General features: G+C 44.8%; 1 protein-coding gene across 1 annotated transcript in view; it reads right to left on the reverse strand.

Annotated features, from left to right (window-relative positions):
• Window positions 1-12,537: 12,537 nt before the first annotated feature.
• LOC311143038 (transmembrane protein 235-like) overlaps window positions 12,538-27,046 on the reverse strand; it is a gene marked incomplete at both ends in the record, with an annotated part of 29,918 nt that continues 15,409 nt past the window's right edge. Inside the window, one exon of the mRNA XM_084178840.1 lies at window positions 12,538-12,770. Coding sequence (XP_084034966.1) covers window positions 12,538-12,770 — 233 coding nt within the window. The remainder of the gene's footprint in view (window positions 12,771-27,046) is intronic.

Here is a 27,046-nt window from a genome sequence, read left to right on the forward strand (position 1 = left end):
AGTTCAGTTCAAGAGACTGTTTCAAGAGGTGTTCGACCACCCAGTATCTGGGCGTAGTGTGGGAGACCAACTGTGCGAACTTCAGCAGGGCCGTCGCACAGTAGCCGACTACGCTTTAGAGTTCCGTACTATAGCAGCCGGTAGCGGATGGAGCGAGACTGCTTTGCTCACAGTTTTCCGAAGAGGGCTGCGCAAGGACGTACAGACTGAGTTGGCTTGTCGAGGAGATATCACTGCGCTACATGAGTTTATCAAAATAGCCATTTCTATTGATAATCTTATAGTGCAACACAAGGCATCCACAGTTCGGGAGTCCTCGATCACTGGTCCTATGCAATCGACAGAGCGGAGGAGAGAATCTGAGGAGGAACCTATGCAACTGGGACGGTCACCTCTACAAGGGTCGGTGAGACAACAACGTCGGCAAGACGGACTATGCCTGTATTGTGGTCAGTCGGGTCATGTCGTTCGTCAATGTCCGGTACGACCTAACCATACCCCAGGATATCGCCTCGGAACTGCCAAACCGGTGAGTGAGACTCCCGTTTTGAACATTACATCTAGACAACTGTATGTACCTGTTACCTTATCTGTCGGAGAGAAAGTGCGCAGGTTGGAAGGACTTATTGATTCCGGAGCGGCGGCCAGCTTTCTGGATATGGGTCTTGCTGAGGAGTTGGGAGTTCAACTTATCCCAATTCAACCTCCCCTGCGAGTCAACGCGCTAGACGGTGAGCCCATGGGCACTGGGTTCATTACGCACCGTACCGGGGAGATCAAGTTACAAGTGGGCTCTCTGCACCATGAGAACATAATTCTGTTCGTCATCTCCGCTCCATGGGAGCCGCTAGTCCTCGGCCACCCCTGGCTCGTTACCCATGATCCGGTCATCTCCTGGAAATCTGGCGATATCACGGCTTGGAGTGAGGTATGTAGGGCTGAGTGCCTCATTTTACCTTGCAAAACGTCTACTGTGGAGGATGCGAAGGGTGCGGTGTCTACTGTTGTTCCTACAGAGTACCAGGATTACGCGCCGGTGTTCTCCAAGGAGAGGGCTACCGTGTTACCACCGCATCGGGCCTGGGATTGTGCAATTGATCTGCTATCCGGGGCTACACCTCCTCGCGGACGAATCTACCCTTTGTCACAGCCGGAACGGGAATCAATGAGCAAGTATATTGACGAGGCACTTCAGCAAGGGGCCATTCGCCCATCTACGTCTCCAGCGGCATCCAGTTTTTTCTTTGTTAAGAAAAAGGATGGCGGACTGCGTCCTTGTATAGACTATCGAGGTTTGAACGATATCACCATTAAAAATCGTTACCCCCTTCCTTTGATTCCAGCAGCCCTCGAGCAGGTGGGGCAGGCCTCCATCTACAGTAAACTGGACCTCAGGAGTGCGTACAATCTGGTGCGCATTAGAGAGGGGGATGAATGGAAGACCGCCTTCATCACCCATCGAGGACATTATGAATATTGTGTCATGCCCTATGGACTTACTAACGCGCCCTCGGTGTTCCAGGCGTTCATGAATGACATTTTTAGGGACTTGATTGATCGTTTCGTCATAGTGTACATTGATGACATCCTAATTTACTCTAACTCTCTGAGTGAACATGTGTCCCATGTACGACAGGTTCTGGACCGACTCCGCCAACACTCTCTGTTCGTGAAGGCCGAGAAGAGTGAGTTCCATGTCACGACGATTTCCTTCCTTGGGGCTATACTCACTCCCGACGGGGTAAGACTGGATGAATCCAAGGTACAAGCGGTACGAGACTGGCCTCAACCCCAGACGGTGAAAGAGCTTCAGAGATTCTTGGGGTTTGCCAATTACTATAGACGGTTCGTGCGTAATTTCAGCACCACCGCAGCTCCCCTGTCGGCGATGACCAGCCACAAGGGGCGTGGTCTGAAATGGACGGAGGGGGCAGTGCGGGCTTTTGAGACATTGAAACAACGATTTACCACCGTCCCCATTTTATGTCAGCCGGATCCTACCTTGCCGTTCATCGTGGAGGTGGACGCCTCGGAGGTTGGAGTTGGAGCCGTGCTATCCCAGCGCCAAGGTGAGCCTCCCAAATCACGACCCTGTGCTTTTTTTTCAAAGAAGCTGAATCCGGCCGAGCAGAACTACGACGTGGGAAATCGTGAATTACTGGCGGTGAAGTTAGCGCTGGAGGAGTGGAGACATTGGCTGGAGGGAGCAGCTCATCCGTTCCAAGTGCTCACGGACCACCGCAATCTGGAGTATCTTCACAGTGCTAAACGACTGAACTCCCGACAGGCAAGGTGGTCTTTGTTCTTCAACCGTTTTCAATTCACTGTCTCTTATATTCCCGGGTCCAAGAATTGTAAGGCGGACGCGCTTTCCCGACGGTTCGAGCGCGCGGACAGACCGGTTGAACCAGAACCTATCCTCCACATTAGTTGCCGTGCTGGTCCGGTGAGGTGGGCTATCGATGACACGATTCAGGAGAGCCTACAAGCGGAACCAGCCCCTCCAGAAACCCCGGTGTCGAAGGTGTTTGTACCAGCTCCGCTTCGACCTCAACTGATGGAATGGTGCCACACGTCGCTAGGATCTGGTCATCCCGGAATCACTCGAACTACCCGACTCATCAGTCGAAAATACTGGTGGGATTCCCTCACAGATGACGTCCGAGACTACGTATTATCCTGCCCAGTATGTGCTCAGTCCAAGGCGCCTCGAGCACTACCGGAGGGTAAGCTGATGCCATTGCCAACTCCTCAACGACCCTGGTCGCACATTGCGATGGACTTTGTTACCGACCTACCAGAATCAGAGGGCCATACGGTAATTGTCGTGGTCATCGATCGATTCTCAAAGATGTGTCGGTTAGTACCCATGACCCGTTTACCTAACGCCACTCAGATGGCGGAGACTATATTTAACCAGGTGTTCCGGCAGTTTGGTGTTCCAGAGGATATTGTTTCCGACCGGGGACCCCAGTTCGTATCCCGGGTTTGGAAGGCCTTCTGCGAACGCTTGGGCATCTCGGTGAGCCTCACCTCCGGATATCATCCCCAGGCCAATGGGCAGACAGAACGGCTCAACCAGGAAATTGGGAAGTATCTACGGCAACAATGTTCGAGGCAGCCGCAAGAGTGGAGCCGATTCCTGCCTTGGGTAGAGTATGCTCAGAACTCACTCATTCACACCTCCCTACGTCTAACGCCCTTTCAGTGTGTTCTAGGGTATCAACCACCCCTGTTCCCGTGGGATACCGCACCCGGGATGGTACCGGCGGTGGACGAGTGGTTCCGTCGGAGTGCGCAGGTCTGGGAGACGGCCCATCAACATCTCAGTCAAGCCTCACAGCAGCAAAAGACCTATGCCGACCGACGCCGGAGACCTACTCCCACTTATCAAACCGGGCAACGGGTGTGGCTGTCTACCCGAGACCTGCGGTTCCGACGGAGCTGCAAGAAGCTCCAACCCAGGTACATTGGTCCCTTCAAAGTACAGAGACGTATTAACCCTGTCACCTACCGTCTGTTACTCCCTCGACAATACAGGATAAACCCAACGTTCCACGTCTCCCTGTTGAAACCTGTCCATTATAGCCCGATGTATCCACCAATCGCTCAACAACCTACTACACCACCTTTGGAGGATGAACAGGACACCACCTATACAGTCCACGAGATACTGGAGTCAAGACGGAGACGAGGGGGCATCGAATATCTCGTGGACTGGGAGGGATATGGACCGGAGGAACGGTCCTGGGTTCCTGCTAAGGACATACTAGACCCCGCTCTCAAGGCCACTTTCCACGCTGAACACCCAGATCATCCCGGACCCCGACCCAGAGGAAGACCACCCGGTAGAGGTAGAAGGCCGTCAGGAGCCGGCCCTGGGGAGGGGGATACTGTAAGGGATCGGGGGTTGGCTGGGTCTAGACAGAGTCTGACACTTCCCCGATCTACAGAGAGGGGGAGTCATCAGACTCGATCTGGTTCACCTGAGTTCTGAGCACACCTGTCCGTAATTAGGGTAGGATATATAGGTGTGCTCAGAGGTTCAGTCGGTGCGAGGTATTGTTCCTTTGTGACTTGCTAAGCGTTTTGTTCCGAGAGAGAGAGAGAGTTTGTTGTTTTGATTACCCGTGTATCCGACCTGTGCCTTGTGTTTGACTCCCCGAATTGCTTAATCCTCTGCTTGTCTACCCCAGTGATTACCGTGCTCTGATCCTGTGCCTGTGCCCTCGACTACGACTAAGCCCGCTCCTTTGGTACCTCTGCCTGTCTATGCCTTGCCCGGTTTTGACCACAGCCCGCCCGACCACGATTAAGCTATACCCTTGTCTGTACTCTAATAAAGCATCGCTATTCTGCGATTGGATCTTACCACTCTGTCCGAGTATTCATTATACCTGTGAGTGCCGCCGCCGAAAGAGAGCGATGTCTCCCTGTCAGCCTTGGTATTATTATGCGGCGAGAGAGAGGGATGAAATATTACGCTGGCTCCATTAAAGTTGAATGTGATTTGGACTGCCCTAATCTATAGTTGCAAGGCTGCCAGAGCCCCATTGCCGAGCTCTGGTCATTAATTCACAGCCACCATTCTAGTCAACACCTGACACCTTAAAGCGGCAATCAGCAGTAGAAACAATAACAAAGCGGTATCCCCACCCCTGGTTCGGTAAAAAGCTGAGGGATGGGGCTGGAGAAATGTAACCACTCTCAAATTCATAGACAGCTATGGATACAAGGACTGACCATCCTTGATATAGTATGTGACAATCCAACTTTTTTTATATATATATACACAACCGGTCAAAAGTTTGGACACACCTACTCATTCAAGGGTTTTTCTTTATTTTGACTATTTTCTACATTGAAGAATAATAGTGAAGACATCAAAACTATAAAATAACACATATGGAATCACATAGTAAACAAAAAAGTGTTAAACAAATCAAAATAAATGTTATTTGAGATTCTTCAAATAGCCACCTTTTGCCTTGATGACAGCTTTGCACACTCTTGGCATTCTCTCAACCAACTTCATGAGGTAGTCACCTGGAATGCATTTCAATTAACAGGTGAGCCTTCTTAAAAGTTAAGTTGTGGAATTTCTTTCCTTCTTAATGCATTTGAGCCAATCAGTTGTGTTGTGACAAGGTAGGGTTGGCATACAGAAGATAGCCCTATTTGGTAAAAGACCAAGTCCATATTATGGCAAGAACAGCTCAAATAAGCAAAGAGAAACGACAGTCCATCATTACTTTAAGACATGAAGGTCAGTTAACACGGAAAATGTCAAGAACTTTTAAAGTTTCTTCAAGTCCAGTCACAAAAACCATAAAGCGCTATGATGAAACTGGCTCTCATGAGGACCGCCACAGGAATGGAAGACCCAGAGTTATCTCTGCTGCAGAGGATAAGTTCATTAGAGTTACCAGCCTCAGAAATTGCAGCCCAAATAAATACTTCACAGAGTTCAAGTAACAGACACATCTCAAAATCAACCGTTCAGAGAAGACTGTGTGAATCAGGCCATCATGGTCGAACTGCTGCAAAAAAACCACTACTAAAGGACAACAATAATAAGAAGAGACTTGCTTGGGCCAAGAAACACGAGCAATGGACATTAGACCTGTGGAAATGTGTCCTTTGGTCTGGAGTCCAAATTTGAGATTTTTGGTTCCAACCACTGTGTCTTTGTGAGACACGGTGTGGGTGAACGGATGATCCGCATGCGTATTTCCCACCGTAAATCATGGAGGAGGAGGTGTTATGGTGTGGGGGTGCTTTGCTGGTGACACTCCCTGTGATTTATTTAGAATTCAAGGCACACTTAACCAGCATGGCTACCACAGCATTCTGCAGCGATATGCCATCCCATGTGGTTTGTGCTTAGTGGGACTATCATTTGTTTTTCAACAGGACAATGACCCAACACACCGCCAGGCTGTGTAAGGGCTATTTTACCAAGAAGGAGAGTGATGGAGTGCTGCATCAGATGACCTTGCCTCCACAATCCCCCAACCTCAAACAAATTGAGATGGTTTGGAATGAGTCGGACCGCAGAGTAAAGGAAAAGCAGCCAACAAGTGCTCAGCATATGTGGGAACTCCTTCAAGACTGTTAGAAAAGCATTCCAGGTGAAGCTGGTTGAGAGAATGCCAAGAGTGTGCAAAGCTGTCATCAAGGCAAAGGGTGGCTATTTGAAGAATCTCAAAAATAAAGTATATATTGATTTGTTTTACTTTTTTTTTGGTTACTACATGATTCCATATGTGTTATTTCATAGTTTTGATGTCTTCACTATTATTCTACAATGTAGAAAATAGTCAAGATAAAGAAAACCCTTGAATGAGTAGGTGTTCTAAAACTTTTGACCAGTAGTGTATATATATATTTTTACAAACATTGGAATAAAACAAGCTCATGTTTTGGGTTCTGATGGGGTATGACAGTTGAATTAAGCTCATGAGGCATTTATAAGTTATATTATTCAAGAATCAATGGGTACATATTATTAATTTATATGTCCAAAAATGGATGTAGCAATTGCTGATTTCCCCTTTAACACTAAGAAGACCGCGGGTGCCTGCAGCCAAAGAGCTGAGTGGACATAGAATTGGAGTGCTTCATAAATGGGGTGATTCTGACTCGCTGTGCATGCGCAGTATGTCGCAAGTAACTGTGAATGTTCACACCAGTGCAGTGCAGGCCATTATTGCAGAATCTCTTATGAATTTTTTATGTCCCATGGAGCCCTATTATATCAATGACTTCACATTGGTTTTTCACAGCGATAGCTAGACTTATCCCGTCCTCTGCATATTGAATGGCTTGGAATCACACTTGTGTGTAGGCCATACCTTTGAGTTCAAGTCCTTGGCATCTTGTACCAATACCATTGCTGCAAACAAACAAACAGTGTCCTTCCACTTCCAGGGGGATCATAAGAGCTTAGTTCCTGTTGGAATTGCATGTGATGGCATGCGGTGGCGGTTACTGAAGCGATGCAGGTCCCTCCGGAAGCCCGATGCAGGTCCCTCCTGAAGCCCGATGCAGGTCCCTCCTGAAGCCCTACGAGTCATACACAGGTAGAGCTGATGATGATCACACACTGAGATGTGAAATAATCTGTCAAAGGCTGATCGGTCCAAACAATCCCATTCAGCGATATTACCAAACACAACCGCAGCCGTTCACCCCTGACAGTCCTGCAAAACCCGCTGCCTAGTGACTCACTTGTACCCTTTTCACACTACAGCGCGTGCCGACCCAACCCAAACCGTGCTGGGTCGGTTATTTTCTTTTCACATTGTGTCCTTTTCAGTGTAACCGGTGCTGTACTGCACCGCTGTAGTTCTGCATTGTGTGTGATTGATTAGGAGTATAGACATGGACTTCGGAGATCAGGTTGTTTTAATGAATCAGAATTCTCTCTGCATCCAAAAGAAAAGACAAAACATTTGTAGAGCACAAATATGTTCTGCCAATTGTCACCTCTTTCTACATCATAGACGCACAATACAAAGGACTGGGATCAGTCGAGGAGCTAGCCATCGTTCGTACATACAATACCTTAGCTAGCTGGTAACCACATGTTGAATTCAGAATCTTAATATCATCCTAAAAAGTACAATTACAATTGCATCTTAACAATACCATCCACTTATGAGTAAACTCTAAATATACAACATTATTCATGAACAAAAAACTGTGTGTATGACTTTGTGCTTAAAGGAATCTAACTTTTCTGAAGACAGAAAAAGCGTGCCTACCTCTCCTAGTACATCAAAATGATTTGAGCACCAGTACGCAGGGCAAAACGTAAGTACACACTCCCCTATTCCCCAGGATGCATGCATGCATAATAACAAATCAACATGCTATATTAATATATGAACCTGGTGAAATCACAAAGTACTTTAACAACTGTCACATCAGCACAGTTCCAGCAACTGTGGTGGATGTGTAACCAGACCGCTGAGCGTAGACAAGCCTGGTTTGGCTCAGCTTGGTTTGGCTCAGCATGGTTTGGCTCAGCTTGGTTTGGCTCAGCATGGTTTGGCTCAGCTTGGTTTGGCTCACTATTGTGAAAAAACCTAGGTTCCCTGTTTCTTTATCCATTTCCGGGGGACTTAGATGGTGCATATTCTTGATCTAGCCCAGCACTAACAGCCATCACTAACAGCACTAAGCACTAGCCCTTAATTAGTTCAATCTGATGTGTTAGTGCTCGATTAAACCAAAAATGTGCCCACCATAGGAGTGTCTCCATAGGAATTGCTGGAGAAACATTCCTTTACGTAAGCCACATCAGCTTTCACCAGCACAATGCACACATACTGTTATATTCTTGTAAGGCATTGTATATTGCAAAAAGCTTAATTTGCTCATTTAAGTGAGTGGAACTTGGAACGAATTGGGGTTATAAAAGCTGTGGTTGTGATGTTATAAGGTATTGTCTATTTGCATAATGCTTAATTTGCCCAGTAAGCAGAACCAAAGAAGGCTTAAAGCAGTTGGCTACAATTCAGTCGAAACTTACAGCGTCATTAGTCTGTCTGTCTTTGTGCCAGCCACCTTCCAAGGAAAATAACTTAGGCTTTTTATACTGTAGTAATTGTATATAATTTTGAACATAATTATATGGTCAGATGTATCAAACTTTAGAACCAGTTTGCACTTAATAGTATACAGTATCTGCATTTTATGCGCTATGCTAATCTGCACTGACTTCTCACATCATTGTAAAAGGTTACAAGATTATTCCAATGCAACACTGTGGGTATTATGTCAGTGCAGTTTACAGATGTAAAATGCCGGCTAAAAACTAAGGCCGGGATTCAAACAAACCGCAATGTGCAGACATCACAGTGCACTTTACAATATGCCGCGTTCACATGCTAGTCAGAACTAGGAAACTCGGAAATGTCTGACTTGCTTACTGGTTGAACGCGGCACGTCTATAACTATAACCAGTTAGCAAGTCAGACATTTCCGAGTTTCCTAGTTCCGACTAGCACGTGAACGCGACATAATTTACAATTGAATGGAGCCAATATCTCCACAAGAAACTGCCTTTATTAATAGTCAACTGAGGTGTGCTACCAGCTCTGTGATGTTTGTTTGAATCCCGGCCTTATATAAAAAAAAAAAAAAAAAAAGAATAATTAATTTTGCTGATAGCTTTGTTTGTTTGTTTAGCATTTCCCTCTGTAAATAGCAGGCGCAAACTTGGCAAAGACACAAACCCTATTAGAAAATTGCCCAATTGGCAGATTGTCTGTTCAAAGAAGAATAAGTTGATGCTACAATTAGGTTAACACATGGACACTGAGCAATATTGATACATGACTATTGACGGCATTTATACTGACATGACATTCCAGCAAACAACAACAGAAGCTGAGAGACACCAACATCTTATGTTAATGGTAAACCACTCAGCCAGGTAACATGCGTGCTAATACATTAACGAGGCTATGCCTCTGGGAGTGGTCTTGAGACAAAAAGGGGCCCCCTAAATGAACAGATATATTGTCTAGAAATAGGCTAGCAAAGGTCCCAGTATTGTTTTGTCTTGCCTACTACTTACTAAAACGACATACTGTGTACTACAATACAATACAACTTTATTGTCCATGTTGCAGCGAACAACGCCAATGTATCTCCTGCATATACATTCTCATGACTGCATATATGGTAGGCCTATGAGTCACACTGACTACATATATGGTAGGCCTATAGCTATGTTGGTTTACGAGTCACACTGACTACATAGCTATAGGTGTACCATGTGCTAAACGTTCGATGCAGCCGTACTCCACAACGTGTTTCACTTATCATGTCACTTTGAGTTTATAGTCTCATACATATTGCCATTCCACATGGTGATACGTGAGTAAGGTGTGATTAATTAGTATGAGAAACCGTTTTCAGCCCTAAGAGTCAAGACAATTTAATGTTAGCAAGGGTTGGAGCATCATAGAAACCCAGGCAAGATGACGCTGATGTCATTTTATATAAGTGAGTAGTTCACTTCGGTTCAACTTCAGTTCAACTGTGTGGAATTGGAGTTTGAGTTATGGATACTTTCTCACAGATCCAGAAGTGCGATTCACTGCACAGTGTATCACTCCAGCTCTCCTCTGGGCTAGAAGAATATGACCATTGTTCAGCACAGTCCTCCCTGCCGTGATAGTTATTAGACTGTCTGCTCCCCTTGTAACAATACAGAGAACCTCCAATGTCCAGTGGCATTTAATGATTAACGCTTTATTTAAGCGATAACACTCTTCTTCACTCCTGGACCTGGAACACACTGGAATAAATTAGCTAACATCGGTCTAGCGTTGTAAAAATCCAGTAACTTCACAACAATTCTCTGGTTTTCCAGAAATCCTACTTGGTGGATTCTGGATTTCCTGCTTATTGCCCCCTGATTCCGTCAATGTTCTAACCGGGACTTCTGGAAAACCGGGTAATCTTTGGAAAGTTACAATTAATTTGTGTATTATTTTAATCAGGTGGTGTAATGCTGGGCTGGGACAAAAGCCTGCACAAACAGCTGAACTCTAGAATATTCTAATCTCTTACGGTGTAGTCAGTGGTTTACCTCAGTCAGTCAGACCAATCTAGAATTCATGCCAGTGTAATGCATGGATAAATACCTGATAACAGCTGAGGAAAATCATGAACATAATTCACTGACTTTCTCCTCAGCCCACTCACATATGATACTTTAGCTCTCTCTCTGAAATGGTTTTGCTCCGACTGTCGTTTTTGAACCGACTCCCCTATTGTTTCTCTCTCTCTCTCTCTCTCTCTCTCTCTCTCTCTCTCTCTCTCTCTCTCTCTCTCTCTCTCTCTCTCTCTCTCTCTCTCTCTCTCTCTCTCTCTCTCTCTCTCTCTCTCTCTCTCTCTCTCTCTCTCTCTCTCTCTCTCTCTCTCTCTCTGTACCTCTCGGCTGTACCTCTCGGCTGTACCTCTCAGCTGTACCTCTCAGCTGTACCTCTCAGCTGTTTATGATCACCAGGTCTGCGTCTCTCCTCAGACAGTCCTGTCTGCTCTCATCCCAGGATTTAATCTCAATAGAGATTAAGTATAAACTGGATTCCAAATTCCTCCATCCCTGTTGAGAAGGTTGTTCTGTTGACGAGAACAGAGGAACAAACTGAAAAACACCCACACACTCAAATGTTCAAATGGACACACCTTTTATGACAGTTAAGTAATTTCTCAGGGTTTATAACTCACCTAGCACAGAGAGCTTGTCTGAAGATTATCTCTCTCAACCTACATCTGCTCTCTCTCTTTAGGAAGGTTTTTGTTTCTGGTACATACAGTAGCTGATCTCTCTCTGCAGATATGTTGGATTTATCAACTTTTTTCTTGTCCTTTTTTACTACTGCTATGCAGTTGACCTTTGGCACTATTTGCAGGTGGAAACCCAGGGGAACTTGTGAGTGAGGGCAGCTACTTTATGTGGGACTGAAATAGCCCACTGAAAAAAACACATCTTTCAGACTAATGATCATCATTCTACATTGTGAGGGTGAGGAGTTTAGTATGTTAAGGCAATTTAGAATGTGGTGCAGCATACACAAGAAAACAATTTCATTTGTTAGCCCTCATAGTCAGTATGATTTAATGTTACTGAAGCAAGGTTTGAAAGGAGTTGTAACATAACACAAACACACACAAGACTACCATGATGCAAGCATAAGGCAGGCATCTGTCTACCAGACAATTATTACGTTAAAGCATTTAGAAATTTGGTTAATTTCCTTTTTTTCCCAATTAAATTCTACAACGTCTACTATCATTACGATACACAACTACAGAGACAAGTGCACTGAGAAACCAAAACCAAATTTCCCTACAATAATGTCCTAGTGATTAACTTAGTGTCTTTCTTCATCTCACAACAACTCATTGATTAGCAAAGAGCCACAACATTAATAAATTAGTAGATTGTGACAATGTATGTAATGTGTTGAAAGTAGCTTCTGGGCTGTGAACCCTGAGGAAACCAGAGGAAATAGAGGTGCTAAGTAATCGAAGCCTTATTAACTGCTGTTGCCCTCCAGCCATTGAGGATGCGAAAGCATTTTTCCTTTGTAGCATTCGAATCTAGTGACTGGCTATGTAATATTGCCAGAAAGAGTGTGTTTTTGTGTGTCCGTGTGTATGATTGGAGCCTTGCAAATCCCTTTCAATTAGCAAAATAGACCTGCTGCCCCCAATAATGAGTCCATGTGTCCAGAGAGGGTTGCATTGTGGAGCCAAGTTCGTGTGTCTCTGAGACTGTCCTAATATGGACCAGTAGCTCAGAGGAGAAACCTAGAACATGCAACATCCAAGTCAGTCCTTTGGAGTTGCAATGCACTGGGAAGTTTGATCAGTGGTCACAGTCAGGGGTCGTGTTCATTAGGGCACGCAACAGAAAACATTTAAAAACGTTTGGCAACAGAGAATGAAAATGAGTGATTCTGATTGGACCCTTCCAGTAGTCCCTTCCAGTTTCAGTCCGTTCTCTTTCCCTTTTCAGGCCATGGCGATAATGATGACTCCATGGTCGTGTCCCATGAGGTGGGCCATACGAGCAGCCAGCATCAGCAGCAGGCCCGCGGTCACCTCCAGGCTGAAGGAGAGACAGGCCATACCCAACGACCAGCCATAGGACACATGGATGCTGGCCAGAATCTCAGGTTCCAACAGCTCCCGAGCCTGTTGGCAGTAGCTGACGTAGACGCTCAACCCGGAGAGGGTGAAGAGACCTGGAGGGATACAGACAGAGAGTCATTCAATCCAAGGCACGTTATAGAGCAGCACACTAGACAGCTGACAACGCACTTTTTAAAGTTAATTAAAGTTTTTGCCATTATCCGCAGTATTTACCATGAATGCGATCTTCGCCAACAGCTGTCTAGTGCGTTTCTCTAGAACATGCATGCATTTGATTGAATCCAAGTTACTCAAATACAGTGAGTGATTAAGTATTTCCTTCAGTGTTCTAATTATACATTGACTCTTGGGGGTGCCCGACGTCGATATCTATTTATAATTTATAATTATTATGTTGGACGCATAAAAAAGCATTGGAGAAGATCTGAGGTCCCTCCCCTCGGACCATCTCTTCCAATAGGTTTCAAGAGGTGAGGAGAGAGGATGTGGGGAAAGACGTTTGAGATCCACTCAAGGTATTAGAAAGCACAGCTGTCATGCAACTAAATGTACACGGTTATCTAGTGGGTCTTGACCTCAGAGATGTAATTATCAGTATGCTGACCTTCTGGTCAGTGCATTCAACTAAGGTTGGTAAGAAAACCACATACCACAGTCATAGTTATTGTGACGGACGTCACTGTGCTTGCTTAGCTGAACCACTTCCTCCCTAACCAGCTCACACCAAGACTAGAACACTGGGCCACTGCCTCACAAACACACCTGACCGCTCTCCTTCACGTGATAGCCAGCTACGCTAGCGAATAGCTATGAATTCTGCAGCATGGCTGGAGGCATTTCAAGCTGGGGAGTGAGGTTACAAATCCCCATCTGTTACTACAGTATAAAACCTTTTATAACTATGAGGGCAAAAACAAATTATTCACGACATGAGACCATCTCTCGACCGCTGAGCTAATATCTCAGACATCTCAACACTAAATTCCACAGTATACCCGTTGTCTAGTTGTTTTCCCATAAACAAAAGACAAACAGGCAATGTGACAAGCGCAGGCTTTGTTCGTTGTTCCTCTCGTTTAACCATGGAGACCACCGAGGTCAAGATTACCATCATAGAGATAGCTTCTTCAAGCTTGTTGCCCATGGAAACCCACTACCTCTATCCAAGGAACTCAACCTATTTACCTAATCAGCTTTCAACTATACCCTGTGAGTGATAATACATAATTTATGCATTTAATTACAGTATAATGATCTGATGGAAATGATGTAATCCCAGCTATATGGGCTCTTCTGTGTCCCAAATGGCACCCTATTCCCTATATAACGCAGTACTTTTGACCAGAACCAATAGAGCTCTGGTCAAAAGTAGTGTACTATGTAGGGAATAGGGTGCCATTTGGGATATAGTTTTGGGACACAGTCTGTTTACATCCTCATCATGTTCTTTATCTTTAGATCTTTGAGCTGTAAATGACAACTAGTCCATTGTAAATGCAATACATGAAACAACTCATCCATTGTAAATGCAATACATGAAACAACTAGTCCATTGTAAATGCAATACATGAAACAACTAGTCCATTGTAAATGCAATACATGAAACAACTAGTCCATTGTAAATGCAATACATGAAACAACTAGTTCATTGTAAATGCAATACATGAAACAACTAGTCCATTGTAAATGCAATACATGAAACAACTAGTCCATTGTAAATGCAATACATGAAACAACTAGTCCATTGTAAATGCAATACATGAAACAACTAGTCCATTGTAAATGCAATACATGAAACAACTAGTCCGTTGTAAATGCAATACATGAAACAACTAGTCCATTGTAAATGCAATACATGAAACAACTAGTCCATTGTAAATGCAATACATGAAACAACTAGTCCATTGTAAATGCAATACATGAAACAACTAGTCCATTGTTGTGATGCCTTTAGAACACAGACAAAACATTTTTATTGCATAGTATGTGAAATTAATTCACAAACAGCAATACTGATCGATCATTATTATTTTTTTTATTTTTTTATTGAAATTTATTTATTTATTTTTCTTTATTATTTTAATATCAATTTTTTTTGGGATATATTTTATTTTATTTTAAATTTTGTTAAAAAAAATTATGTAACTCTGTGTTGTTGTTTTTATCGCACTGCTTTGCTTTATCTTGGCCAGGTCGCAGTTGTAAATGAGAACTTGTTCTCAACTGGCTTACCTGGTTAAATAAAGGTGAAATAAACAAATAAAAAATAAAGATCTTTGAACTGTGTGGCATTTACACACGGACAAAGAACAGACATTCAAGGGGTACAAAAAGCTATGATGATTGTCCATTTATAAACATCTGTGCCCCTTATTAGAATAGCCTGGCTTTTTAAATACCCATCTAAATTCCAGACTCGATCTGATTTCACACTCAGCTCATAGCCCTAATTACCAAACCTATGAGCTGAATAATCAAGCAGAGGGAGGTGTTTTCTGAAAATGTCCAACTTTACAACAGATCCTACTCTGAACACGCCACAAGGTGTTAAAGGGGAAATCCGTGTTTGGTACATCCATTATTTTGACTTTTTTCTTTTTCAAAACAATTTTTATTGGGGGGGTTTCACAGTTATAGTGCAAACAGTAGTTTAATTATAATGCACATACAAAATAAATCCAAATATAACATGGGAACATGTTTAAAAAAGAGGTAGGATTTTTGTTTTAATGTATAGACATTGATTCTTGAAGAACTTATACAAGCCTCATATAGCTCTCTTATAGCTCTATGTTCACTCTATCTATTTGTATATAATGTATGTAATAATAATAATAATATGCCATTTAGCAGACGCTTTTATCCAAAGCGACTTACAGTCATGCGTGCATACATTTTTTGTGTATGGGTGGTCCCGGGGATCGAACCCACTACCTTGGCGTTACAAGCGCCGTGCTCTACCAGCTGAGCTACAGAGGACCACAAAACTGTCTGTCTCTAAATGTTATCAATAGCAGCACCATATCACCAAATAAAATTATGAGTGTGTGTAGTTAAATGTGCCTGGCGAATTAAGGTGATTCTGATTCTGAGCTTAGTTCAACTGTCTTACCCCATCAGAACCCAAAATATAAGCTTGTTTTACTCCATTGTTTGTAAACAAAGTAAATGTAAACAAACACTATATAGCCTCAAAACATGGTTCAAACTATAATTGTTATGTCATGGATGGTCAGTCTTTGCATCCATAGCGCTCTCTATGAATTTGAGAGTGGTTACATTTCTCCAGCCCCATCCCTGAGCCGTTTACCAAAACAAGTGACGGGGTAAACACTTTGTTGATTTTCGAATCCTGAGATCCCCTTTAAATACAAGGGGTGGAGACTATACCTAATTTGTAAATATGATGATCATTAATCAATTCAAGCGGCGCCTTTGAGAGTGAATTAGGGCCAATTACACTTACGTTCGGGTGACAAGGTAGCGGTAGACTTGCGTTTGTTACAAACGTGGCCCTTGGAAGAGAGTTACACATTTTAATGTACAACTACCTCTGTACAAAACTAAAAGATGTTACAACATGAAACTTATTGAAGCGTACTTAGTTTTTGAAGCCTCCTTAGATTTAGACATGACACTTCTTAAGATTCTAAACTCTTCAGATTCGGAAAAACATTGGTTCAAAAGACAAACAGGCAATATGACAAGCGCAGGCTTACATCTGCCACGCTGATACTCAACACGGGGGCCCCTCAGGGGTGGGTGCTCAGTCCCCTCCTGTACTCCCTGTTCACCCATGACTGCATGGCCAGGCACGACTCCAACACCATCATTAAGTTTGCCGACGACACAACAGTGTAGGCCTGATCACCGACAATGATGAGACCAGAGGTCAGAGACCTGACTGTGTGGTGCCAGGATAACAACCTCTCCCTCAACGTGATCGAGACAAAGGAGATGATTGTGGACTACAGGAAAAAGAAGAGAACCGAGCACGCCCCCATTCTCATCGACGGGGCTGTAGTGGAACAGGTTGAGAGCTTCAAGTTCCTTGGTGTCCACATCACCAACAAACTATCATGGTCCAAACACACCAAGACAATCGTGAAGAGGGCGTGACAAAGCCTATTCCCCCTCAGGAGACTGAAAAGATTTGGCATGGGTCCTCAGATCCTCAAAAAGTTATACAGCTGCACCATCGAGCGCATCCTGACTGGTTGCATCACCGCCTGGTATGGCAACTGCTCGGCCTCCGACCACAAGGCACTACAGAGGGTAGTGCGTATGGCCCAGTACATCACTGGGGCCAAGCTTCCTGCCATCCAGGACCTCTATACCAGGCGGTGTCAGAGGAATGCCCTAAAAATTGTCAAAGACTCCAGTACCAGAGCGCCAAGTCTAGGTCCAAAAGAATTCTTAACAGCTTCTACCCACAAGCCATAAGACTCCTGAACAGCTAATCAAATGGCTACCCGGACTATTTGCATTGTTGGTACACTCTGTTTATTTTCTATGCATAGTCACTTTAACTCTACCTACATGTACTGTTGAAGTCGGAAGTTTATATACACTTAGGTTGGAGTCATTAAAACTTGTTTTTCAACCACTACACACATTTCTTGTTAACAAACTATAGATTTGGCAAGTCAGATAGGACATCTACTTTGTGTATGACACAAGTAATTATTCCAACAATTGTTTACGGACAGATTATTTAACTTATAATTCACTGTTTCACAATTCCAGTGGGTCAGAAGTTTACATACAGTAAGTTGACTGTGCCTTTAAACAGCTTGGAAAATTCAAGAAAATGATGTCATGGCTTTAGAAGCTTCTGATAGGCTAATTGACATCATTTGAGTCAATTGGAGGTGTACCTGTGGATGTATTTCAAGGCCTACCTTCAAACTCAGTGCCTCTTTGCTTGACATCATGGGAAAATCAAAAGAAATCAGCCAAGAAAAAATATGTAGACCTCCACAAGTCTGGTTCATCGTTGGGAGCAATTTCCAAACGCCTGAAGGTACCACGTTCATCTATACAAACAATAGTACACAAGTATAAACACCATGGGACCACGCAGCCATCATACCGCTCAGGAAGGAGACGTGTTCTGTCTCCTAGAGATGAACGTACTTTGGTGCGAAAAGTGCAAATCAATCCCAGAACAACAGCAAAGGACCTTGTGAAGATGCTGGAGGAAACAGGTACAAAAGTATCTATATCCACAGTAAAACTAGTCCTATATCGACATAACCTGTAAGGCCGCTCAGCAAGGAAGAAGCCACTGCTCCAAAACCGCCATAAAAAAGCCAGACTACGGTTTGCAACTGCACATGGGGACAAAGATTGTACTTTTTGGAGAAATGTCCTCTTGTCTGATGAAAGAAAAATAGAACTGTTTGGCCATAATGACCATCGTTATGTTTGGAGGAAAAGGGGGGTGCTTGCAAGCCGAACAACACCATCCCAACCGTGAAGCACAGCGGTGGCAGCATCATGCTGTGGGGGTGCTTTGCTGCAGGAGGGACTTGTGCACTTCACAAAATAGATGGCATCATGAGGAAGGAAAATTATGTGGATATATTGAAGCAACATCTCAAGACATTAGTCAGGAAGTTAAAGCTTGGTCACAAATGGGTCTTCCAAATGGACAATGACCCCAACATACTCCCAAAGTTGTGGCAAAATGGCTTAAGGACAACAAAGTCACCAAGGAACTTGAAGCTCTCAACCTGTTCCACTACAGCCCCGTCGATGAGAATGGGGGCGTGCTCAGTCCTCTTTTTTTCCTGTAGTCCACAATAATCTCCTTTGTCTTGATCACGTTGAGGGAGAGGTTGTTATCCTGGTACCACAGGGCCAGGTCTCTGACCTCCTCCCTATAGGCTGTCTCATCGCTGTCGGTGATCAGGCCTACCACTGTTGTGTCGTCGGCAAACTTAATGATGGTGTTGGAGTCGTGCCTGGCCATGCAGTCATGGGTGAACAGGGAGTACAGGAGGGGACTGAGCACGCACCCCTGAGGGGCCCCTGTGTTGAGGATCAGCGTGGCAGATGTGTTGTTACCTACCCTTACCACCTGGGGGCGGCCCGTCAGGAAGTCCAGGATCCAGTTGCAGAGGCAGGTGTTTAGAGTGGGTCTAGGGTTTCTGGGATAATGGTGTTGATGTGAGCCATGACCAGCCTTTCAAAGCACTTCATGGCTACAGACGTGAGTGCTACGGGTCGGTAGACATTTAGGCAGGTTATCTTAGTGTCCTTGGGCACAGGGACTATGGTGGTCTGCTTGAAACGGAAAGCGTGATCACATAGTCATCCGGAACAGCTGGTGCTCTCATGCATGCTTCAGTGTTGCTTGCCTCGAAGCGAGCATAGAAGTGATTTAGCTCGTCTGGTAGGCTTGTGTCACTGGGCAGCTCGCAGCTGTGCTTCCCTTTGTAGTCTGTAATCGTTTTCAAGCCCTGCCACATCCGACGAGCGTCAGAGCCGGTGTAGTACGATTCAATCTTAGTCCTGTATAGACTCTTTGCCTGTTTGATGGTTTGTCGGAGGGCATAGCGGGATTTCTTATAAGCGTCCGGGTTAGAGTCCCGCTCCTTGAAAGCGGCAGCTCTAGCCTTTAGCTCAGTGCGGATGTTGCCTGTAATCCATGGCTTCTGGTTGGGGTATGTACGTACGGTCACTGTGGGGACGACGTCATCGATGCACTTATTGATGAAGCCAGTGACTGATGTGGCGTTCTCCTCAATGCTATCTGAAGAATCCCAGAACATATTCCAGTCTGTGCTAGCAAAATTGTCCTGTAGCTTAGCATCTGCATCCTGTTCATCCTCTGTTTTAATATACACAGTAGCTTCTATTGTGGATATCAGAATGGAGACAGTTTGTTTTGGGGTCCAGATCTGACTATAGAACAGATCTAGCTCTAGAACTGACTCTAGAACAGATATGGCTCTAGATCAGTTCTAATGTCCAGTGTCCTCTGTTCTAACATCCACACTAGCTTCCCACTGAGCCAGATTGATTTAGGGTCCGTTGGGAGACTGGCATAATGAGAATTTGAGTAAAGTCAGATGTGAGCACAGGAGTGGGCTCAGGAGGAGTTGGTAGGGCTATTACCACGGTAAACAGGACGGAGATAACTACAGTACGTGGTGCTCATACTGAACAGCCTCTCCCTCTGGAGAACGGGAGGTTGTTGTGTTGGACACCAGGGCCACAAGCAGGAAAACAGATGCTGATTGATGTACACTGAAAAACAAATCCACATGTATACAGTGAGGGAAAAAAGTATTTGATCCCCTGCTGATTTTATACGTTTGCCCACTGACAAAGAAATGATCAGGCTATAATTTTAATGGCAGGTTTATTTGAACAGTGAGAGATAGAATAACAACAAAAAAATCCAGAAAAACGCATGTAAAAAATGTTATAAATTGATTTGCATTTTAATGAGGGAAATAAGTATTTGAACCCTCTACAAAACATGACTTAGTACTTGGTGGCAAAACCCTTGTTAGCAATAACAGAGGTCAGACGTTTCTTGTAGTTGGCCACCAGGTTTCCACACATCTCAGGAGGGATTTTGTCCCACTCCTCTTTGCAGATCTTCTCCAAGTCATTAAGGTTTCGAGCCTGACGTTTGGCAACTCGAACCTTCAGCTCCCTCCACAGATTTTCTATGTGATTAAGGTGTAGAGACTGGCTAGGCCACTCCAGGACCTTAATGTGCTTCTTCTTGAGCCACTCCTTTGTTGCCTTGTCCGTGTGTTTTGGGTCATTGTCATGCTGGAATGCCCATCCACGACCCATTTTCATTGCCCTGGCTGAGGGAAGGAGGTTCTCACCCAAGATTTGACGGTACATGGTCCCGTCCATCATCCCTTTGATGCAGTGAAGTTGTCCTGTCCCCTTAGCAGAAAAACACTCCCAAAGCATAAGGTTTCCACCTCCATGTTTGACGGTGGGGATGGTGTTCTTGGGGTCATAGGCAGCATTCCTCCTCCTCCAAACACGGCGAGTTGAGTTGATGCCAAAGAGCTCGATTTTGGTCTCATCTGACCACAACACTTTCCCCCAGTTCTCCTCTGAATCATTCAGATGTTCATTGGCAAACTTTAGACGGGCCTGTATATGTGCTTTCTTGAGCAGGGGGACCTTGCAGGCACTGCAGGATTTCAGTCCATCACGGCGTAGTGTGTTACCAATTGTTTTCTTGGTGACTATGGTCCCAGCTGCCTTGAGATCATTGACAAGATCCTCCCATGTAGTTCTGGGCTGATTCCTCACCGTTCTCATGATCATTGCAACTCCACGAGGTGAGATCTTGCATGGAGCCCCAGGCCGAGGGAGATTGACAGTTATTTTGTGTTTCTTCCATTTGCGAATAATCGCACCAACTTTCTCACCAATCTGCTTCTACAGGTAACAAACTGAGATTAGGAGCACTCCCTTTAAGAGTGTGCTCCTAATCTCGTTACCTGTATAAAAGACACCTGTCCACAGAAGCAATCAATCAATCAGATTACAAACTCTCCACCATGGCCAAGACCAAAGAGCTCTCCAATGATGTCAGGGACAAGATTGTAGACCTACACAAGGCTGGAATGGGCTACAAGACCATCGCCAAGCAGCTTGGTGCCTTCTATACAGGTAACAAGCTGAGATTAGGAGCACTCCCTTTAAGAGTGTGCTCCTAATCTCAGCTCGTTACCTGTATAAAATACACCTGGGAGCCAGAAATCTTTCTGATTGAGAGGGGGTCAAATACTTATTTCCCTCATTAAAATGCAAATCAATTTATAACATTTTTGACATGCGTTTTCTGGATTTATTTGTTGTTATTCTTTCTCTCACTGTTCAAATAAACCTACCATTAAAATTATAGACTGATCATTTCTTTGTCAGCGGGCAAACGTATAAAATCAGCAGGGGATCAAATACTTTTTTCCCTCACTGTATCCACATCGGCAATCAGTTTTCCCTGCAGGTAGACTCCTGCATGGCCAATAACAATGTAACATGCCTGCAAATGAAGACTAATGTGTAAAATAAAGTGCCTTTGTAGATTCTATTTCAGCTGTGGAATGTTGTTGCTGGTTTCAAAGAGGATTATAAGGAGAGCGGTGTACTATGACTGAACAGCCTCTGTGTTTTATACACTGTCACGTTCATTGTATAAAGGATCGAACCAAGGTGCAGCGTGGTATGCGTACATAGTCGTTTATTTTAATAAACACCGACAAAATAACAAAAATCCAACAGAACGTGAAGTTCAAGAGGCTAAACATCAAACAAGCCAAACAGAAACAAGATCCCACAACTAAGGTAGGCAACATGGCTGCCTAAGTATGATCCCCAATCAGAGACAACGACCGACAGCTGCCTCTGATTGGGAACCACACCCAGCCAACATAGAAATATATAAACTAGATTTCACACCCTGACCAACTCAACTAGAGATCTCAATGTCAGGGCGTGACAGCACCACCCCAAAGGTGCGGACCCCGGCCGCAAAACCCTGACTCATTAGGGGAGGGTCCGGGTGGGCATCTAGCCTCGGTGGCGGCTCCGGCTCCGACTTCGGACGTGACGTAGGCAGTAAACTCCTCTCCCATCCTGCCTCTCCTTTGCATGCCCGGTCCGGTCTGGACCCCGGCGATGCTCCCCCTCTCAGTCCTCCCACAATGCACCAAGCCCTGTCTGGACCCTGGTGTGGGAGCCCTCGACAATGGAGAGGGGCTGACGTCTGGTCCCGGCCCAGCAGTCCTCCCGCGATGCACCAAGTCTTGTCTGGACCCTAGTGTGGGAGCCCTCGACCCTGGAGAGGGGCTGACGTCTGGTCCCGGCCCAGCAGTCCTCCCGTGATGCACCAAGTCCTGTCTGGACCCTGGTGTGGGAGACCCCGACCCTGGAGAGGGGTTGACGTCTGGCTCCGGCTCGGACCCCGGTGGAGCGGATGGCTCTGGCATGGGGGAAGAGTAGACGACCGGACCCGGACTGGGCACCGGTGAAGCGGACTTCCCCGGCTCTGGTAGGGAGCAGATAACCAGAGCTGGACTAGGCACCGGTGGAGCGGACTGCTCTGGCACTGGAGTGAAGCAGCTGACCGGAGCTGGACTTGGCACCAGTGGAGCGGACTTCTCTGTCACTGGAGTGGTGCAGATAACCGTAGCTGGACTAGGCACCGGTGGAGCGGACTGCTCTGGCACTGGAGTGAAGCAGCTGACCGGAGCTGGACTAGGCACCGGTGGAGCGGACTGCTCTGGCACTGGAGCGGAGCAGCTGACCGGAGCTGGACTAGGCTCCGGTGGAGCAGACTGGTCTGGCACAGAAGTGGAGCAGCTGACCGGAGCTGGAGACTCTGGACTGCAGACCGTCGCTGGAGGCTCTGGACTGCAGACCGTCGTCCGGGCCATGGACCATCACTGGAGGCTTCGTGCCATGGATCATCACTGGAGGCTTCGTGCCATAGATCATCACTGGAGGCTTCATGCCATAGATCATCACTGGAGGCTTCGTGCCATGGATCATCACTGGAGGCTTCGGCCCATGGATCATCACTGGAGGCTTCGTGCCATGGATCATCACTGGAGGCTTTGTGCCAGTGCAAGGCGCTGGCACAGGACGCACTGGGCTGTGGACACGCACCACTGGTTTGGTGCGAGGAGCAAGCACGGGCCATACCAGGCTGGGGACACGCACCACTGGTTTGGTGCGAGGCGCAGGTACGGGCCGTACCGGACTGGAGCCACGCACCACAACTAAGGTAGGCAACATGGCTGCCTAAGTATGATCCCCAATCAGAGACAACAACCGACAGCTGCCTTTGATTGGGAACCACACCCGGCCAACATAAAAATATATAAACTAGATTTCACACCCTGACCAACTCAACTAGAGATCTCAATGTCAGGGCGTGACATACACTCAAAAAAAGTAGGGGTTCAACAAGGGTTCTTCTAAGATCCTAAAAGTTCTTCGAAGAACCTTAGGGTTCTTGGCACGGAAAATTGCCCCCAATTTAAGGTAAGGTTTGTCCCTTATATGATCTAAATTGATATTGTTTTATTATGATACCATCTATCTTTTCATATTTGTGCAAATCTTTCTAAAACAGAAAATGGACACAATTCAATGGATATTAATCATCAGAGGTAAGAATTTGTAGGCTATAAGAATATGTTGAAGGCAAGCTGTATTGGGTGCAGATGACTGAACTGCTCACTTTTGTGTCTGTGTCTGCAGATATACAGACGAGGAGGCATACAAAGGTATGTCAATTAGTATTGTTATGTTATGCAGATCACATGTACCATCCTCCTCCCTTACTTCTTCAATGAAAATTTCATCGGCCTCTACATTATGGACAAGGCATGTGTATGAAACCATTATCAAAACAATGTTTTTCATTCAAATTTACCACAACAACCAATGTATGAATACTGTCGTGTGCATGTTTTGTTAAACATCTGTATAATTACTCTTTTTGTGTTTCACAGACTTTACCCTCCCTACAAAAAAGTATTTAGTCAGCCACCAATTGTGCAAGTTCTCCCACTTAAAAAGATTAGAGAGGCCTGTAATTTTCATCATAGGTACACGTCAACTATGACAGACAAAATGAGAAAAAAAAATCCAGAAAATCACATTGTAGGATTTTTAATGAATTTATTTGCAAATTATGGTGGAAAATAAGTATTTGGTCAATAACAAAAGTTTCTCAATACTTTGTTATATACCCTTTGTTGGCAATGACACAGGTCAAACGTTTTCTGTAAGTCTTCACAAGGTTTTCACACACTGTTGCTGGTATTTTGGCCCATTCCTCCATGCAGATCTCATCTAGAGCAGTGATGTTTTGGGGCTGTCGCTGGGCAACACGGACTTTCAACTCCCTCCAAAGATTTTCTATGGGGTTGAGATCTGGAGACTGGCTAGGCCACTCCAGGACCTTGAAATGCTTCTTACGAAGCCACTCCTTCGTTGCCCGGGCGGTGTGTTTGGGATCATTGTCATGCTGAAAGACCTAGCCACGTTTCATCTTCAATGCCCTTGCTGATGGAAGGAGGTTTTCACTCAAAATCTCACGATACATGGCCCCATTCATTCTTTCCTTTACACAGATCAGTCGTCCTGGTCCCTTTGCAGAAAAACAGCCCCAAAGCATGATGTTTCCACCCCCATGCTTCACAGTAGGTATGGTGTTCTTTGGATGCAACTCAGCATTCTTTGTCCTCCAAACACGACGAGTTGAGTTTTTACCAAAAAGTTATATTTTGGTTTCATCTGACCATATGACATTCTCCCAATCCTCTTCTGGATCATCCAAATGCACTCTAGCAAACTTCAGACGGGCCTGGACATGTACTGGCTTAAGCAGGGGGACACGTCTGGCACTGCAGGATTTGAGTCCCTGGCGGTGTAGTGTGTTACTGATGGTAGGCTTGGTTACTTTGGTCCCAGCTCTCTGCAGGTCATTCACTAGGTCCCCCCGTGTGGTTCTGGGATTTTTGCTCACTGTTCTTGTGATCATTTTGACCCCACGGGGTGAGATCTTGCGTGGAGCCCCAGATCGAGGGAGATTATCAGTGGTCTTGTATGTCTTCCATTTCCTAATAATTGCTCCCACAGTTGATTTCTTCAAACCAAGCTGCTTACCTATTGCAGATTCAGTCTTCCCAGCCTGGTGCAGGTCTACAATTTTGTTTCTGGTGTCCTTTGACAGCTCTTTGGTCTTGGCCATAGTGGAGTTTGGAGTGTGACTGTTTGAGGTTGTGGACAGGTGTCTTTTGTACTGATAACATGTTCAAACAGGCGCCATTAATACAGGTAACGAGTGGAGGACAGAGGAGCCTCTTAAAGAATAAGTTACAGGTCTGTGAGAGCCAGAAATCTTGCTTGTTTGTAGGTGACCAAATACTTATTTTCCACCATAATTTGCAAATAAATTCAGTAAAAATCCTACAATGTGATTTTCTGGATTTTGTTTTCTCAATTTGTCTGTCATAGTTGACGTGTACCTATGATGAAAATTACAGGCCTCTCTCATCTTTTTAAGTGGGAGAACTTGCACAATTGGTGGCTGACTAAATACTTTTTTTCCCCACTGTAACAGGAAACCTGTTCGATCACCATGCACTGCAAAATCATTCTGGCTATGGATACGGAGAAAATCAACACATTAACATCAACACGCCAGAAGATATACTGATTGGACTTGGGGCTCTGCTGGGAGTTTACCTCATATTTTGATTTTGTAATTCTGCTTTGCCACTAAAATCCTAATAAACACTGACAACTAAAATATTGTGTTATTGTTATTATTGTTAAGCGTATTATTACTAATAATAGGGGACGGGGGAGTAGTTCAAAAATTAACCCCAAAAGATTTATTCAAAAGGTTCTTTGACGGTCCAATAAAAGGGGTTCTCTGAAGAACCCTTTTAAAGGGTTCTTCGAATAACTTATGGGGGTTCCTCCACAGTTTCAATTTGAAGAACCCCTAAAGGATACTCCAGGAACCTTTTCTTTTTATAGTGTAGTCTTGTAATACAGTACCTACTTCAAATCAAAATTGGGACATATTTACCATACTTAAAATGTATGCAAGCATGACTGTTAGTCGCTTTGGATAAAATCGTCTGCTAAATGGCATACAGTGGCTTGCGAAAAATATTGACCCCCCTTGGCATTTTTCCTATTTTGTTGCCTTACAACCTGGAATTGAAATGGATTTTTGGAGGGTTTGTATAATTTGATTTACACAACATGTCAACCACTTTGAAGATGCAAAATATTTTTTATCGTGAAACAAACAAGAAATAAGACAAAAAACAGAAAACTTGAGCGTGCATAACTATTCACCAGCCCAAAGTCAATACTTTGTGGAGCCACCTTTTGCAGCAATTACAGCTGCAAGTCTCTTGGGTATGTCTCTATAAGCTTGGCACATCTAGCCACTGGGATTTTTGCCCATTCTTCAAGGCAAAACTGCTCCAGCTCCTTCAAGTTGGATGGATTACGCTGGTGAACAGCAATCTTTAAGTCATACCACAGATTCTCAATTGGATTGAGGTCTGGGCTTTGACTAGGCCATTCCAAGACATTTAAATGTTTCCCCTTAAACTACTCAAATGTTGCTTTAGCAGTATGCTTAGGGTCATTGTCCTGCTGGAAGGTGAACCTCCGTCCCAGTCTGAAATCTCTGGAAGACTGAAACAGGTTTCCTTCAAGAATTTCCCTGTATTTAGCGCCATCCATCATTCCTTCAGTTCTAACCAGTTTCCCAGTCCCAGCCGATGAAAAACATCCCCACAGTATGATGCTGCCACCACCATGCTTCACTGTGGGGATGGTGTTCTCA

This window comes from Coregonus lavaretus (assembly GCF_964263955.1).
Source record: "Coregonus lavaretus genome assembly, chromosome: 2".
NCBI classification, from domain to species: Eukaryota; Metazoa; Chordata; class Actinopteri; order Salmoniformes; family Salmonidae; genus Coregonus; species Coregonus lavaretus.